Source organism: Bos indicus x Bos taurus, chromosome 6 (genome assembly GCF_003369695.1).
Source record: "Bos indicus x Bos taurus breed Angus x Brahman F1 hybrid chromosome 6, Bos_hybrid_MaternalHap_v2.0, whole genome shotgun sequence".
Classification (NCBI taxonomy): Eukaryota; Metazoa; Chordata; class Mammalia; order Artiodactyla; family Bovidae; genus Bos; species Bos indicus x Bos taurus.
In genome coordinates this window covers 92,887,943-92,905,239 of record NC_040081.1, presented here as the reverse complement: position 1 = coordinate 92,905,239, position 17,297 = coordinate 92,887,943, and the positions used below count along the sequence as shown (strand labels likewise).

The 17,297-nt window shown below is 42.7% G+C and overlaps 1 protein-coding gene across 2 annotated transcripts in view; it reads right to left on the bottom strand.

Moving 5' to 3' along the window:
• Positions 1 to 17,297, bottom strand: part of ANXA3 (annexin A3) — a 73,281-nt gene that overhangs the window by 25,373 nt on the left and 30,611 nt on the right. For both annotated transcript variants that reach the window (XM_027544848.1, XM_027544847.1), the window contains exons 4-6: positions 11,436 to 11,530; positions 7,780 to 7,893; positions 3,695 to 3,785 (exon numbers count right to left, since the gene is read on the bottom strand). In XM_027544848.1, the coding sequence (XP_027400649.1) occupies positions 3,695 to 3,785; positions 7,780 to 7,893; positions 11,436 to 11,530 (300 nt within the window). The remainder of the gene's footprint in view (positions 1 to 3,694; positions 3,786 to 7,779; positions 7,894 to 11,435; positions 11,531 to 17,297) is intronic.

Genomic DNA, 17,297 nt, shown 5'->3' with positions numbered 1-17,297 from the left:
CACTCATATGTTATTGTTACATCTATCCTTCACTCTTGGAAAAAAATTTTTAATTTAAAAATATCAAGCCTAAGGATGATGCTCTGATTTGTTAGAATTTGGAGAAGTATTTTATAATATTAGAATTATCTAGATGGGTCTCATGCAATCTCCCACACCTCCTTTTTACTCCAGGTATTTTTTGCAGGAAATTAGACTAAAAATACGAAAATTTTTTCAATGAAAGTTGAAAACTACTTTATGCATTTTGGGGCACAGTAGGGTATAGAAAAACAAATACACTGTCTTAATAATGCAGAAGTTAGAGCTCTTGATTCCTGATTCAGTGTTCTCTCGTGCACCATTGACTTCAAAATATTGGGAAGAGTTCAGAATTTAGATCTCTATTCATTGAAGTGTTATTGTATCGTTGTACTGTACAAGCTACTCCATATACCCGGTCCCCTTATGAGGGCCATGTTGACAGTTCATGCCATGTTGACAAATCGTCTGATGGATTTCTAATGCATAGGTCACTGTTTCACATTATATGACACCATCGCTCTCACTACAGCTGACTGCAACAGGGTTGGCCTCTGACTAGAGGTAGCCAGCAGCCTACCAGGTGACCTTGTGGGAGAACTCTGCCCAAAAGAAAGCACCTTTCTGAGCTCACTGAATCTTCTCTGTTACAGAGTGAGCCGTATAGAAGTTTTTAAAAAGAGTAACAATGAAGTAGAAAGACTCCTAGAAATAAAGCATAAAACTGAAGCCAAGAAAAAATCAGAAACCGTGAGCAAATGCAAGCCTTGAGGAGACACATACCATGTGGTGAGTGAAGAGATGTTACTTGGTCTCTTCAAGAACAGTAGAGGCAGAGAAGGAGGGGAAAGAGTTGCTCGGATGGAGATGTGCAGGGGAGCCATGGATGCCTGACGCAAAGGGGGTGACTGGAAGGCTAAGTCCTTGGAAAGTTCTGTGTCCTGTACCAGCTTGGCTCTACGTGATTGAGACCACTGGCTCTAGCTCTCTTCCTTCTTTCACTATTTCCTTCTTTCAATTCTTGTGTATCATGAATCCCTACTTAGCAAGGGAACCTAAGTGTAGCTCAATTCTTTCTAGCTTTAGAGAGCTTAACTCACACAGATACCGGGGCATCTGGTAACTCTGAACAAGGATCACTTGTCATATTTGCCAAACAATAGTCCCATTCACTTGGCTCTTGAGGTCCCCTATCTCAATCTTAAGGATATCCATTCAATAGATATTCTGAGCACTGGAGATAAAACATAGAGCAAAAGAGACAAAAATTCCCCCTTCATAGAGATTACACCGCTGGGCTGTTTGTACATAAATAAATGCTGAACTTGAGGGAGAATTTTGGGGTCAGTCAACTCATGGAGTGGTAACTCTTCTAACAGACATCAAAAAGCAACACAGCATCTTGGGATACAGCCCCGGGGTCTGGTGATTTTTTACAAGTACATCTTGTTGAACTGAGGGAATCAAAGACATTAAACACCCACCATGTACCCATCTATGCCTATTTTTGAGCAACGGTCTCATCTACCCCAAATTTGCCCCTCTTCTCCTTGAGTCGTGGAGCTAGGGGTGGGACTCGACAAATGATATTTCTCTTTTGTCCCCCCACACCACCTCCCTCTCAGGTTCCACCAATGAGGGGAGTAGAGGGAGATTAGATGGAAGGCAGGAGGAGGAAGGAAGGACAGTGTCAACCTGGTGAAGAGACTCACCCAGACAGCAGCAGTTGGCTCCAGGCTCCTAGAACAAGTCCCCTGTTTACATGCCCCTGGAGGTACTAGCCCTAGTGAGATGCAGCCCCCTTCCCCTCCACGGAAATCTGAACTCCAATTCCTGAGGCCTCTCCTCTGAACCCCTGAAGCATTGGGTTGGCCAAAAAGTTTGTTTGGGTTTTCCCATAAAATATTACAGAAAAACCAGAACAAACTTCTGGCCAACCCAGTACCAACCCCGGAAAGTACCAGCACCCTCCTCTGATCTAGTTTCTAAAAACCATAATCTTGTCTCGGCCTTGAGGGTTACACTTCTGAGCTACCCCTGTGTTTCTGTTCCACTTTTCAGTTTTCCAGAAGGTGCTTAAACAATTCTTGATATTAAAATTCTCTCTGTTAAGCACCTAGTGTGTTTCTGGTTTTCTGACTAGACCTGATTAGCACATTAACAATAAAATAGTCACCTGTCATTGAGGGATCTACATTTTAATGAGAAACTCTCAAAGTAAACTCTAACACCCACCTGGGGACTGGTATATCCCTCCTTTTGCTCTCTTCCACTGCAAAACCTCCCATGATACAAAACCATAGAAACCATGGCTCCCTTAAGGTACTTGGAGGGGGTGACAGGGAGCTGCTGTTTAATAAGAATTGGGCTGGTCATTGTCCCTTGATTTTTGCAGCTAACCTCTTAACAATCAGAATTTCCCCAATAGGAATATCATTGTTATTCATGGAGCCTTGAACCACAGCTGAGTTTATGCTAACAAGATGACTCCAGATGGCGCTGGGTCACACCAGAAGATCAACTTGGTGACTAAAGGGTTAAGGCTTTGAACCATGTGATATCAGCCTGACCTCTAGTGTGCAGGAGGGGACTAGAGATGGAGTTCAGTCACATGGCTGTGATGGAGTCAGTCAGTCATGCCTGGGTAGGACTTCCTTGGTGGTCCAGTGGGTAAGAATCCACGTGCAATGAAATGCAGGGGGCACGAGTTCGATCCCCAGTCCGGGAAGATCGCACATGCCATGGGGCACCTAAGCCTATGTGCTAGAACTACTGAAGCCTGCACGCTCTAGAGTCCATGCTCTGCAACAAGAGAAGCCACCGCAGTGCGAAGCCCATGCAGCACAACCAAGAGTAGCCCCCGATTGCTGCAACTAGAGAAAGCCTGCGAGCAGCAATGAAGACCCAGTGCAGCCAAAAATAAGTAAGTAAAATGTTCTGTTGCTTAGTTTCTAAAAAAAAAAAAAAAAAATCAGGTATGTGTAATGACACTCCACTGAAAACCCCAGACACCAAAGACCAAGTGAACCTCCCTGGTTGGCAGTTAAATGGATACATCACTATGCTGGGAGGGGGATGCATCTTGCAGAACTGAAAGCGCTGTGTTTGGGACCCTCCCAGACTTTTCCCAGTACGTCCTTCACGCCACCAGTCTTGATGGTGCCCTGGAGTAGGAAATGGCAACCCACTCCAGCATTCTTGCCTGAAGTTCCATGGGCAGAGGAGTCTGGCAGGCTACAGTCCATGGATCACCAAGAGTTAGACACGACTGAGCGCACACACACACACAATTTCCCACACCAAAAATCATGGGGCTAAGCCCAGTGTTTTTAGCATGTCATATGAATATACAATGATTCGAGTCTCCTCCATTGATGAAAATGGTTGATTCAATTAAGCAGTAATTGCTGACAGCAAAATCCACTAGAGTTGTAAAGTTTACATGCAAAGCATTAATGCCATTGCTATATAGCAGTTTCTAGCTCAGATCATATTAAAATGTTCTCTGAAAAATCCACAGTCCTTAGCCCATTTTAGAATGTGTCCTCCTGTTTATACTCTTGCCTTCTCAAAATCACTCATGAAGAAGAGCTTGGTGGGTTTCTGGGGGAAAAGAGCATTGGCTCATATAGGTGTGAACAGCGGTAAAGGTATAAGCAGAAAACAAGATCACCTGTATAGTAGGCATGGCCGATCTCCTGCATTTGCTTGCTCGTCCTAGTGGTTAGAATTTCGATCAGTGCATCCTCATTTGTCCCCATGCCCTAGAAAGAAAAAGGAAAACTATTTTTTTTTAATATTTATTTATTTGACTGCACTGGGTCTTAGTTGTGGCATTCAGGATCTCCAGTTGTGACAAACCAGCTTAGTTGCCCCACAGCATGTGGGATCTTAGTTCCTCGACCAGGGATCAAACCCATCTCCCTCTCATTGGAAGACAGATTTTTAATCACTGAATCACCAGGGAAGTCTCATGGCAAACTATTTTTAGAACACTTTAAAAACTCAGCTTTATGCACTTCCATCTTAATATCTTGTTTTACATGGAAGAAAAGAATCATTTTTAGTCAGTCACTTTCTCTAAACCAGTATTTAAATTTTCTGTATATTTTAGTATTAAAATAACAGGAATCATCTAAAGTTAACTGACATTAAAATTTTAAAGAAAATGTCCTGCTGTAGTGTAAAAATTCATTGACTAATTCCAGGAGTAAAGAGTATATAAAGGGAAAGCTTACATCACTCAGGATCGGAAGTGAGCATTCAAATGTGTCATTGTATTTAGAGAGGGCTCTGCAATTCTTTTGAATGAGTTCATCCTTGTGCCAATGCACCGCGTTGGTCAGCAGGCATCATCCTCTTCATTGGGGAGGTTTTTAAATCCTCCATATTGTATGGGACCATGAGCCCAGCTGGTTTAGAGGCTAGTGATTCCTGAGTCTTGGTTTATATTGAGGTCACTGAGTCACACTGTAGAAGCCATTTACACTAGCACTTGATCAAAGCAAGTCAAGGTAGTGTAAGAAAAGAGGCTGAATTGTGTACCTCTGTGACAAAGATTCCTAGTGGTTCCCCAATAGATCTCCTTTTCAAATTATTTATTATTTTTAAATAGACTTTTTTTGGGGGGGTGTTTTCCTTCTTTTTAAAACTTTATTGAAGTATAGTTGATTACAATGTCATGTTAGTTTCAGGTGTACAGCAAAATGATTCAGGTATACATAAACATATACACATTCTTTTTCAGATTCTTTTCTCATATAGGTTACCACAGAATGTTGAGTAAAGCTCCCTGGGCTATACAGTAGGCTCTTGCTGGTTATCTTTTATACATTAGTGTGCATATGTTAATCCCAAACTCCTGATTCATTTTAGAGCAGTTCTAGGTTTACAGCAAAATTGAGCAGATCCAATATTTCTTTTATCATCGTTGATCAGAATTCATCGTTGACAGAATCCCCATTTTTAAACGTAGCACAAAGCTACCCAAATAAAGTGGCTTCCCAGATGGCCCAGTGGTAAAGAACCTGCCTGCCAATGCAGGAGACACAGGAGATGTGAGTTTGATCCCTGGGTTGGAAAGATCCCCTGGAGGAAGGCATGGCAACCGACTCCAGTATTCTTGCCTGGAGAATCTCATGGACAGAGGAGCCTGGAGGGCTATAGTCCATGGAGAATCTCATGGACAGAGGAGCCTGGAGGGCTATAGTCCATGGAGTTGCAAAGAGGTGGACACAAATGAAGCGACTTAGCACACATGCACCCAAAAAAGACCATATTTCTCAGCTTCCCTTAGAGCTAGGTTTATCTATATAACTAAATTCTGATCCATGAAATGAATATATGTGATGCCTCACGTACAATTTCTGGGAGTCTGTAAAGAGAAAAGATGAACACTTCTTGGTCTTTGACTCTTTTCAGTTGTCTTTAATAAAGGTGTAATGGCTGGATGTTGAGCAGCCATCTAGATAAGAAGTGCAATCTACAGGCTGAAGATGGTGGAACCTCAAGGCTGAAGGTCTGATGATGATGGTGCCATGATACTGAGCTATGGATGGCTTCCTTTGGATTTACATGGAACATTTCTAATCCTTGTTGGCTAATCTAATTCTCACCATTTCACCTGCTAAGCTGTCCCCCCCATAGCAGCCACAGAAATGCACTGCTGAGATTTCATTTCAAGAGAACACGCTGCAAAGAATGTAGCTGGCTGATAGCTTCCAACCTTTGGATCTGCCACAAAATTCACACCAAGATCATGGTCTCTCCAGGCTGCTTTCAGCTATGACTGAGCATGGAAGGGGAACCAAAGCTGGGCCACCATTCCACCCCATGTAAGACTCCTCCAAGGGGCACACCTTATTCAGGGCTCCCCATCAGTCTGCCACGGCTTCCTCAGAGCAGTGCTGTAGACAGAGGCTCTTCCTGTCTGAGCCTCCTTCCTTCCCCCTCTCCTTTCACAGGTGTCACACTTGCATTGTAGTCAACAGCTTCACCCCACCTGCCCTGCTCTGTCTCTTCTTTATCCTTTGCAAGCATTTCACCCAATATATTGCCTGTACGTCTTGTCATCTGCTTTGTGGGGTAACTATACTTCTTTCTGAGCGACTTCACTTTCACTTTTCACTTTCATGCATTGGAGAAGGAAATGGCAGCCCACTCCAGTATTCTTGCCTGGAGAATCCCAGGGATGGTGGAGCCTGGTGGGCTGCCATCTATGGGGTCGCACAGAGTCAAACTTAGCAGCAGCAGCAGCAGATACTTCTTTCACAGAAAAGAAAGTGATTATCTGTGATGGGAAGGAGAAGATGGTCTTACCTCAGAACTAGACTCCTTCCTTCCCCTCCTTCAGGTCAACAAATACAGTAAGTCCCCTACACACAAACTTTAAAGTTGCAAACTTTCAAAGACTCGAACGTGCTCCTGTATACCAACTTTTGTACTATACTTTTCAAGGTATTAATATTGTTAAGATTAAAACTGTTCTATTCCTTGCATTTGTTTTTTATGTATTATTTGTGTGGACAAGATTATAAATCAGATAGCTGGGTACCTAGGCTAACTTGTTGGATTTATGAACAAATTGGACTTTACAAACTCACTCTCGGAATTCATTCATATGTCAAACATCTATTTCATCACAGGCTTTCCTCTAGAACCCGAGGAGGTTCCTAAAGGGATGAGGTTCCCTGATATGCTCAAAGTTTGCCTGTTCATTGGATGGAAAAAATAATATGTAAATGGACCAAAAAATTAACAAGATAATTTTAGATGGTAATAGGTGCAATTAAGAAAATTAAACTGAGTGAATTAACAGAAAATATCTGGAAGAATAGTGTTCCAGATGGAAAGAACATCATGTACAAAGACTTCAAGATAGGAATAAGCTGAGAACGTCCGCAGAGCAGCAAGAAAGCCAGTACAGCTACAGCAATGAATTGGGGTGGTGGGCAGGAGAGGAGAGGGTGTAATGATCAGCTTTATGTGTCAATCTGGCCAGGCTACAGTCCTCAGTTATTCAATCAAACATTAATCTAGTGTTGCTGTGAAAGTATTTTGCAGTTACAGTCCATTATCGATCGACCTCATGGGGGAGCATCTTAGATATTCTAAGCAGGCCTAATTCAATCAGTCAAAGAGCCTTAATTAAGAAGAGAGCTGAGCTTCTCTGGGGAAAAAAAAAAAAATGGTAGCTTTGAAGTGTGAGAGGAAGTGAGGGATCAAGGATAGTTCTAGTTTTGGGGCCTAGGCAATGGGGTTAATGATGGGGCCACTAACTCTCAATGACAACAAAATAGAGAATTTGACTCCTCAGGTCAAAAAGCCAAAGTTGGACAATGTCCTTTCAGGCTAGGAACATGTGGGCTTAAGTTTCCACAACTGCTTCCCATTTCAGGGTTGTTCTAACAACTGGAGAGCATGGAATCTCCAAATCCATCATGTTGACTCCCATACCTCAAGGATGCAGGCCTTCCCCAGTGTCTCAGGGGTAAAGAACCCACTTGCCAATGCAGGTGACACAAGAGACTCAGGTTCAATCCCTGGGTCGGGAAGATCCCTGGAGAAGGAAATGGCAACCCACTCCAGTATTCTTGCCTGGAGAAGCCCATGGACAGAGGAGGCTGGCGGGTTACAGCCCACAGGGTCAAAGAGTCAGACATGACTGAGCAACTAGGCACGTGCTCAAGTGTGCACTGGAAGAAAGACACTTTCTGATCATCAAATCCTAGGCAGAAACGGCCTGTGCAGAGCTCATACCTTCATGGATTTCTTCAGCTGTTTCGCATCGAACACTGCCGGTGGGGTCACGAGGGCTACCATGAGATGCTTGAAGTGGCCAGAGAGATCACCCTTCAAGTCATCTTTCAGTTCCTGAAATTAAAAGAAAGAGAAAGAGAAAATCATGAACCACTTCTCTTCCTCCAAAGTCATCTAGTAATAGAAGACATGAATGCATGAATTCAGACAAAAAACATGCACATCCACAGGAGATAAAGAGAAATGGTGAAAATACTTCTATGGCTATTAATCTGCATTTTATGACTGCTTCCAAAATGTTGTTTTATAGATGGTTTCCTGAAGGGAAGGCAGTGGAGGAGGTCCTGTGAGGGGCACAGATAGGAACTATTAAAATGCATTCCCCAGGCCCTTGATGTTCTCAGTGCTGGGGCTGGGTGAGGGAAGAGGATAGGGGAGGAGCCCCGTAATTCACACTCAGTTTTAACAGGAGGTGCTCCATTCCGCCTGGCTTCTCAGTGTCTGCCAAACAGCTTCGAAGGGAGAAGATGAGGGAAGACAGTGTGTGGTCATTTGCCTCTGCTCGGAGCGTGGGACCAGGAGGCATCCAAAGCAGTTTTCTGGCAACAAGGGCAGGGGAAACTAGAAATGTGGCAACAGGGAAACCTTACTTATTGATACCCTCTTTCGGCAGTGTTTTCACACATTACCTAAGTCCAATCCATCTCCCTTGCTTGAAGGCAAGTAATATGGTTTCTATTTTTAATAGCCAAAGGAGTATTACTGAATAATTATTTTTCCTGCTTTTGATCTCCAGCCTGAAGGTGTTTGGCAGACACTGAGAAGACAGGCAGAATGGGGCACTTCCGGTTAAAACTGAGTGTGAATTACGGGGCTCCTCTCCTATCCTCTTCCCTCACCCAGCCCACCAGACTGCTATGACAATCTGGGTGCGGACCAACATCTTCTGTGACCCTGGGGGCCCAGTGGGGGTAGGCTCCTGCCAAAACAAATGGAATGGAGCCACTGTAGTCATCATGAGGGGTTTCCTCCTCAACAGCTACACTCCAACCCATCTGTCCTCTACCAGATCTTGCTTCACAGGCTCTCCTTTCGTCCCACTGTGAGGCGTGATTGTCATCCTTCCCCTCTATCCTTCCGCCGAGTTTTGGAAATCCTGAAAGGCCAATGAATCGTTCACATTCCCTGTACATGGGTATGTTGCCTTGGCCAGAAGCTTGGCAATTCTTTTAATTTGACAAGTGTTTACTGGGTACTGTGCCAGGCACTTAATGATGAGTTAGACACAATCCTTACCCCTAGGACACTATACCTAAAGGGAAAAACAGAAATAGTCAAAGATAAAATTTAAATATAATATATTAAATATCTGATAAAGGGAACACAGTGCTTCCTCAATGGCTGCGGAGTAAAGAAACTGCCTGCACTACAGGAGATGTGGTTTCAGTCCCTGGGTAGGGAAGGTCCCCTGAAGGTAGAAATGGCAACCCACTCCAGTATTTTTGCCAGGAAAATCCCATGGACAGAGGAACCTAATGGGCTACAGTCAGTGGGGTCACAAAAAGTTGGACACAACTGAGTAACTGAGCACACACACAGAGGAAACACGGAGGAGGGTGTCTTAATGGAGCCGTGGGCCCGGAGAACACTGTTGGGTGACGCCTCGGCTGCCTGTGGATGGTCACAACACCCTCTTGATTCTGGATCCAATAGCCTGACTGGGTTGTGTTTCTACTCTTCCCTTACCAGTTCATTATCCAGGCAGCTAAAATAATCTTTTAAAAATAAAAATTACGTTATAGCATTTCCCTTTGCAAAAGGCAAAGGAAAAAGGGAAAGATATACCCAACTGAATGCAGAGTTCCAGAGAATAGCAAGGAGAGATAAGAAAGCCTTCTTAATTGACCAATCCAAAGAAATAGAGGAAAACAATAGAATGGGAAAGACTAGAGAGCTCTTCAAGAAAATTAGAGATACCAACGGAACATTTCATGCAAAGATGGGCACAATAAAGGACAGAAACAGCAAGGACCTAACAGAAGCAGAAGAGATTAAGAAGAGGTGGCAAGAATACACAGAAGAACTGTACAAAAAAAGTCTTAATGACCCAGATAACCACAATAATGTGATCACTCACCTAGAGCCAGACACCCTGGTGTGTGAAGTCAAGTGGACCTTAGGAAGCATTACCACGATCAAAACTAGTGGAGGTGATGGAATTCCAGCGAACCTATTTCAAGTCTGTAAAGATGATGCTGTGAAAGTGCTGCGCTCAATATGCCAGCAAATTTGGAAAACTCAGCAGTGGCCACAGGACTGGAAAAGGTCAGTTTTCATTCCAATCCCAAAGAAAGGCAATGCCAAAGAATGTTCAAACTACCACACAACTATGCTCATTTTACATGCTAGCCAAGTAATGCTAAAAATCCTTCAAGCTAGGCTTCAACAATATATGAACCGACAATGTCCAGATGTACAAGCTGGATTTAAAAATGGCAGAGGAAACAGAGCTCAAACTGCCAAATCTGATATGAACTGGAAAGGAGAGGATCTTTTCCAGTCCTGCAGTCACTGCTAATTTTCTTAAAGAGATCATAGAAAAAGTAAGACAATTCCAAAAGCCATCTACTTCTGCTTCATTGACTAAATGAAGCTAAAGCCTTTGACTGTATGGATCACAACAAACTGAAAAATTCTGAAAGAGATGGGAATACCAGACCACCTTACCTGCCTCCTAAGAAACCTGTATGCAGCTCAAGAAGCAACAGTTAGTACCAGACGTGGAACAACAGACTGGTTCCAAATTTGGGGAAGGAGTACGTCAAGCCTGTATATTGTCACCCTGCTTATTTAAAGTCTGTACAGAGTATATCATGTGAAATGCAAAGAAGAATGCAAGAAACAAGCTGGAATCAACATTGCTGGGAAAAATATCAATAACCTCAGATATGCAGATGATACCAAACTAATGGCATCATGGGAATAGGAACTAAAGAGCCTCTTGACGAAGGTGAAAGAGGAGAGTGAAAAAGCTGGCCTAAAATGCAACACTCAAAAAACTAGGTGGAAAAGACGCACAAAATGTTCCTGAAGAATTCTTATTAAACTTCTGGTGTTTACTAAGTTTTCATTCACTGAATGAATTAAAAACTCTATAATTACATAAATATATTAAAGCTGAAAGAGAAATTGAAGATCACCTAAGACAGGACTTATCAGATAACTGATCAGATGATTCTTTGTTGTGGGGACTGTCTCGTGCATTGAAGGATGTTGAGCAGCTTCTCTGATCTTGTCCCATGAGGTACCAGCAACATCCCTCTCCCACCAGTTGTGGCAATCAGCATGTCTGGAGATGCTGCCAAATAGCCACTGGGGAGCAAAATCATCCTTGATTTAGAGCCAATGATCCAAGGCAACCCTCCTTATTCAATGGTGAAGATAACTGAGGTCCAGAAAGGTCAAATAACATGTCCAAGGCCATTCAGACAGTTAAGGGCAAAACCACGTCTATTCCGGGCTATTGACTGGATATACTGGGCACTTTCTGTTACACTTGGCCTGAAATCAAAGATCTGGGGGCATCACCACGTGGGAGCAGCCCTGATCCAGCAGTGACTAGCTCATTACTGCCTGTTACGTTAGGGAAACTGTACCTTTCCACATAGTGCTTGATATTCCTTAGCAATCAGCAGCCGCTGTGCATTCGTCCTCTCAGTCAGAATGCTGATCAGTGTTTTCTCATCGGTCCCTAAATGAGACGAAAATAATTGTATTCACCATCAACCCAAATATGCTTAATATATCTGTCATGAACAAAAGAAAGATGATTAACTGTCTGAAACAGATGCAGAGAGGAAGGCATTTTAATTTCTAATTTCCAGGTCTTATCAGGTTGGCATCTTTATTTCTTTGATTCTCTGGCTTTGAGGAAAGAAAATTAACTTTATTTGGATAGTTTTAGGGGAAGAAAGCCATCATGGCTCAAATATTCCTATCCATACATCAGACAGAGGAAGAAGCCCAAGGATCACGCTGCTTTTGAAGTAGGTTTTTTTCATCCTTGTGAGGTTCAGTTACTGTCATTTCACCTTCTATCTTTCTCTTATCTCCATATTTGGTATACAAAGTCATTTTTTTTTTCTCTAGAAAAAAGGAACTGATGCTAATTGAGAACCTACCACACACTAGGCACCTTTTATTTATTGTCATAGTTAATACTGCCCAGGGAAGTAGGTATGATTACACTGTTCTAAAGATAAAGATGTAAACATTTAGAAAACTCACCTCATTTGCCAAAGTCGTGCAGCTTTTAAGTGGCACAGCAAGAATTTGAACCTTAATCCAAATCTTTTAACCCAAAACATGTATTTCTATGTTCACTGGTCCATACCTTTTTCAGGCATTTCAGACCCATATACTTAACTACCCGTTTTACGTACAAGTAAAGGGCCGACGTTCAAGCTGGATTTAGAAAAGGCAGAGGAACCAGAGATCAAATTGCCAACATCTGCTGGACCACTGAAAAAGGGAGAGTTCCAGAAAAACATCTACTTCTGCTTTATTGACTATGCTAAAGCCTTTGACTATGTGGATCACAACAAACTGTGGAAAATTCTGAAAGAGATGGGAATACCAGACCACCTGATCTGCCTCCTGAGAAATCTGTACGCAGGTCAAGAAGCAACAGCTACAACTGGACATGGAACAAGAGACTGGTTCCAAATAGTAAAAGGAGTACGTCAAGTATTGTCGCCCTGCTTATTTAACTTATATGCAGAGTACATCAGGAGAAGGCAATGGCAACCCACTCCAGTACTCTTGCCTGGAAAATCCCATGGGCGGAGGAGCCTGGTAGGCTGCAGTCTGTGCGGTCGCGTAGTGTCGGACATGACTGAGCGACTTCACTTTCACTTTTCACTTTCATGCACTGGAGAAGGAAATGGCAACCCACTCCAGTGTTCTTGCCTGGGGAATCCCAGGGACGGGGGGAGCCTGGTGGGCTGCTGTCTATGGGGTCGCACAGAGTCAGACATGACTGAAGCGACTTAGCAGCAGCAGCAGAGTACATCAAGAGAAATGCTGGATTGGATGCAGCACAAGCTGGAATCAACATTGCTGGCAGAAATATCAATAACTTCAGATATGCAGATGACACCACATTTATGGCAGAAAGTGAAGAACTAAAGAGCCTCTTGATGAAAGTGAAAGAGGAGAGTGAAAAAGTTGGTTTAAAACTCAACATTCAGAAAACTAAGATCATTGCATCTGGTCCCATCACTTCAAGGCAAATAGAGGGGGAAACAGTGGAAACAGTGACAGATTTTATTTTGGGGGGCTTCAAAATCACTGCAGATGGTGACTACAGTCATGAAAGTAAAAAATGCTTGCTCCTCGGAAGAAAAGTTATGACCAAGCTAGAGAGCATATTAAAAAGCAGAGACATTGCTTTGCCAACAAAGGTCTGTTTAGTCAAAGCTTTGGTTTTTCCAGTAGTCATGTATGGATGTGGGTTCAGTTCAGTTCAGTCACTCAGTCGTGTCCGAATCTTTTCGACCCCATGAATCGCAGCACACCAGGCCTCCCTGTCCATCACCAACTCCCGGAGTTCACTCAAACTCATGTCCATCGAGTCGGTGATGCCATCCAGCCATCTCAACCTCTGTCATCGCCTTTTCCTCCTGCCCCTAATCCCTCCCAGCATCAGAGTCTTTTCCAATGAGTCAACTCTTCGAATGAGGTGGCCAAAGTACTGGAGTTTCAGCTTCAGCATCATGTGAGAGTTGGACTATAAAGAAAGCTGACCCAAGAATTGATGCTTTTGAACTGTGGTGTTGGAGAAGACTCTTGAGAGTCCCTTGGACTGCAAGGAGATCCAACCAGTCCATCCTAAAGGAAATCAGTCCTGAATATTCTTTGGAAGGACTGATGTTGAAGCTGAAACTCCAATACTTTGGCCCCATGATGCGAAGAACTGACTCACTGGAAAAGACTGATGCTGTAAAAGATTGAAGGCAGGAGGAGAAGGGGACAACAGAGGATGAGATGGTTGGATGGCATCACTGACTCGATGGGCATGAGTTTGAGTAGGCTCCGGGAGTTGGTGATGGACAGGGCAGCCTGGCGTGTTGAAGTCCATAGAGTCGCAGAGTCAGACACAACTGAGCGAATGAACTGAACTGAAAGGGTTGATGCGTGCCTGGCATGAAAATGACCTCTACGTCACCATTTTCTTAGTAATTAAGTATTAAGATATTGTTGGAAGTTGTGTCTACTCCTTTGTGGTAGAGGACTACCCCTGGGTTGGGGGCTGTGAGTTGGCTAGAATGGTATAAAAGATCAGCAGGAACTCAAGGCTCATCTTCTCCATGCTGCATGATCCATACACGCCTTGGTCCCATTTGTCCATGGCAGTGGTGCACACTCTACACGAATGATGGGGCAAAAGAAACTGTATTTGACTAGCTGCTGGGCCTCCCAGTGGAAGATGCTGCCCCAGTGGATCTCTGGTCTTGTATTCTCTGTATAGTTAAGGAAACAAAGTTAGATTAAATTCTCATTGTGCTCTGTGAATCTGATTATCAACTCGGACCTGTCATGGCATCTGGACTGGTGTATGACTGAACACCTCTAACTACAAGTGTCTCAAACTCAGCTGCTCCAGGGTGCATTCATTCTATTTGGATTCTATTTGCATTAATTCCACTGGATTTAATTCTATTTTATTCATTCTATTCTATTTCCTCTCTAACTCGTCTTTCATTCTATGTTCCCTGTCAATGATACCACTACAGATACAGTCTACTGTGAAGAAAGCTGAGCGCTGAAGAATGGATGCTTTTGAACTGTGGTGTTGGAGAAGACGCTTGAGAGTCCCTTGGACTGCAAGGAGATCCAACCAGTCCATTCTGAAGGAGATCAGCCCTGGGTGTTCTTTGGAAGGAATGATGCTAAAGCTGAAACTCCAGTACTTTGGCCACCTCATGCGAAGAGTTGACTTGTTGGAAAAGACTCCGATGCTGGGAGGGATTGGGGGCAGGAGGAAAAGGGGATGACAGGATGAGATGGTTGGATGGCATCACCGACTCAATGGACATGAGTTTGAGTGAACTCTGGGAGTTGGTGATGGACAGGGAGGCCTGGTGTGCTGCAGTTCATGGGGTTGCAAAGAGTCGGACACGACTGAGCAACTGAACTGAACTGAACTGAACTGAATAGATACAGTCATCCAAGCAAAGATGCTCAAGTCATCCTATACTCCTTTCTTTTCCCTACTCTTTATGTTGTAGCAATCAACTGAATCTCTTGAATTTGTCCTCTTTTCTGCTACTGTGCATTCATCATATTTTACCTGGAAACTTCAATAGCCTCCTAACTTGATCCCATTATAATTCATACTGTAGAGTTCTGCTTAACTAAATTTTTAAAACACATCAGATCATATCAATTCCTTGATAGAAATCTTAAAGATTCTCTGTAATCTTCAGGATGAAGCTTAAGCTCCTTAGCTTGTGTACCAGTTTCTTCGGACCTAGCTTGGGCTTCCCTTGTAGCTTAGTTGGTAAAGAATCTGCCTACGACGCAGGAGCCTGGGTTTGATTTCTGAGTCAGGAAGATCCCCTGGAGAAGGAAATGGCAATCCACTCGAGTATTCTTGTTGGAGAATCCCATGGACTGTAGCCTGCCAGGCTCCTCTGTCCATGGGGTCACAAGAGTCGGACACGACTTAGTGACTAAAACCACCACCACCAGCTCTTGCCTCATGTCTCTTGTCTAATTTCCCACCCCCTTCTCTGCAACTCTATACCTTATGCCCCTAGATTCCAGAGAGAACTAACCACCCACAATCACATGTAGGTTGTACATCAGGCAATCTCTCCTCTCTTATTTCTGCAAATGCTCAAGACCAGAAATTAAACCAAGATGCCTAATGGTTCAGAGGCTGGATCTCACATGTCCCTAAGGCAGATGCCACCTCGACACCTGGTTTTACAAATGAAAACCTCCTCAGAGTGGGTCTGCAAACCTATGAAGAAACATAATGTAAAGGAAGAAAGACAACAGAGAGAATTTAAAGACCATTAATTCATTCAGTTTGACAATAGCCTCATGGAAAAGTCTATTCAACACTGTGTGGAAATAGGGAAACTAAGAGGTTGATAAAGAAATAACTTTCATTTAAAAATAGAAAGAAAAAAAAAAACCCTAAACAGGCAGAAATACAATAATATTAAACTGATATAAAACCTTAATAGTATAAGTCATGAAACTTGACAAACTGACCCTAAAATTTATAGGAGAGGGCAAGGAGCCAAGAAGAAAAACTCCTGCTTTACTAGACACCAGTGTCACCATAAAATAATAATAGTAGTTATGACAATGTTGTATAAAGATGGGGAGAGGCAAATAGACCAATGGAATATAACAGAGAGCAGAAAAATAGCAAAGTTTATGAGACAGTGGTGGCATTACAAATCAGTGTGGAAAGGATGAACTCTTCAATCGGTTGCACTGGGACAATTGCACAGCCACATAAAATCAAATTAGATTTAAATGCCATTCACAAACATTTATTCCAGGAAGATTAAAGATCTCAATGTGAAAAATAAGATTGTAAAATCTGGGGGAGAAAATACAGCAGGGTATCTTTATGTGCTCAGCACAGAAAAGACCCTAAGTATAAGTTATCACAAAAAATATTGGTAAAGTTAATTTCACTAAAATTTAAAACTTCTATTCAATTAAAGTTACTGTAGGCAATGTGAAAAGGAAATCACATTCTGAAAAAAGATGTTTTCATAGCTTGTAATTTAAAAAAATGTTTCATACCCATAATTTATTTTAAAAATAAATTAAAAAATTCTTTCTTGCCAAGCCAAAGAACACAACCCAACTGAAAAATGGATAAAAGGTATGGAGGAGTAATTCATGGGAAAGGAAGCCAATAAACAAGAAAAAATGCTTAACTGCATCAGTAATGAGGGATAAGAGAGAGGAAGGAAATAGAATGCGGTACATTTTTAGACCCACTCTATTGGATGATCATGGCAAGTATGGACGAGAATACTGAGCAAGAGGAAGTCTTATACGTTGCTGGTGCCGTGTGTGTGCTCAGTCACTCAGTTGTGTCTGACTCTTTGTGATCCCATGGACTGCAGCCCACCAGGATACTCTGTCCATGGGATTTTCCAGGCAAGAATATTGGAGTGGGTTGCCATTTCCTTCTGCAGGGGATCTTCCTGACCGAGGGATGGAACCTGTGTCTCTTGCATTGGCCGGCGGATTTTTTACTGTTGTGCCACCTGGGAAATATTGCTGGTAGGAATGCTAATTTGCAAATTCATTTGAGAGAGCGGTTTGGCAAAATTTCTAGTAAATTTATATTCTAGAGAGATGCTAGCAAACATTCACAAAAGACATAAGCACAACAATTTCAGTGCAGTACTTTTATACTGTAATAGAAAAGAATTGTAGACAATTTAAAAGTTCCATCACTATTTCCATCTTACGACATAGTA